This window comes from Limulus polyphemus, unplaced genomic scaffold (assembly GCF_000517525.1).
Source record: "Limulus polyphemus unplaced genomic scaffold, Limulus_polyphemus-2.1.2 Scaffold1710, whole genome shotgun sequence".
Taxonomy (NCBI): domain Eukaryota; kingdom Metazoa; phylum Arthropoda; class Merostomata; order Xiphosura; family Limulidae; genus Limulus; species Limulus polyphemus.
Window position 1 is genome coordinate 165,847 of NW_013667320.1, and position 1,179 is coordinate 167,025.

The 1,179-nt window shown below is 36.1% G+C and overlaps 1 protein-coding gene across 3 annotated transcripts in view; it reads left to right on the top strand.

The window, feature by feature from the left end:
- The window catches only part of LOC106464651 (elongation of very long chain fatty acids protein AAEL008004-like), a 42,548-nt gene extending 41,369 nt beyond the window's left edge, over nucleotides 1-1,179 (top strand). For 2 of the 3 annotated variants that reach the window (XM_022392402.1, XM_022392403.1), the window contains exon 8: nucleotides 528-1,068. In XM_022392402.1, coding sequence (XP_022248110.1) covers nucleotides 528-800 — 273 coding nt within the window. In that variant the 3' untranslated portion in view covers nucleotides 801-1,068. Of the gene's footprint in view, nucleotides 1-527 lie in introns of all 3 variants that reach the window. The other variant, XM_013924810.2, reaches the window with a different exon arrangement.

Genomic DNA, 1,179 nt, shown 5'->3' on the forward strand with positions numbered 1-1,179 from the left:
TGGCCATGCCGGGCCTGAAGCATATGAAAGTTACAAAGAAGTATTACGTGTTAACAGACAGACAAGCAGATAGATAGATCGGATCTCCTTTTCTTTGACTCATGCGTTTTTAGAAGTATTAATGTAGTTTTCTCCCGTTGACGCTGTGGTTACATGACCCCTTCAGTAACAAAAATACTAGTTTGCTGGTTCGTTAGTCCTTGTAAATAATAGTAAAGTTAATTCGAATAATAATTAAATAAATAGATAACCAGTGTTAAAATGAAAAATAAATAAATAATGTTTTGTTATTACTTGTAAATTTAATTTGTAAATGATTTAACCAAAATTGATATTAATTACAATTCACTTGTTTAATCTGATTCACACCATAACAGTTGTTGTTCGTTATAAATAGCGCCTGGTGAGCCCTAGTTATGGCAGATTTAGTGTGCTTTCCCTCATGAGTTCTTAGAATCAGAAGAAACACTTGTAGTAACTTGTTTCACCGTTTTTCAATGACAATGGTATACTTTGTTTTTCCACAGGTCCAATTTGTAGTAGCCTTCATCCACGGCGTCCTCCCTCTTTACTTCGATTGTGACTTTCCTCCTGGGTTTGTCTACATCATTATTGGCCACGCCGCTTTGTTTCTGGTTATGTTCTTTAACTTCTACAAAAAGGCCTATCGCAAGGACGTCTCTGAGAAGACGAGAGCGGAAGAAGAGTCTAACTGTTATGATGGCCAGGGCAGAGTGGACGAAAATTTGGTAAACTTCAATGGTTTTCACGAAAATGGCAACGTCCATAAGAGACGATGAAATGAACATCAATAGTAGCTGGAAGAGGCGGCACCAGAAGTGACCCAGTTTCGATTGCTAACGTGAAATCCCTTTGTCACAAAAGATTACTCCATCCCATAGCACTTGGGTACATTAATAAACTTAAACAGTCTTTGTGTTCAGAATCCTGAAGAGGTGAAGAATAATTTCATTTTTGATGAGCACATCAGATGATGGATTCAGAGCAAAATAAGACAGTCAGAGGATGCAAAAAATCAAAATAATAAAAAAGTGAAGTTGCCCCCACTCTTTACTCTTAGAAAAACGATTCACTAGATTTATTTAAAAACGACCAGAAAAATTAAATAATGGAGTTACTAGTGAGAAGCTAGGTGTGAATTAAAGTAACAAATACTTA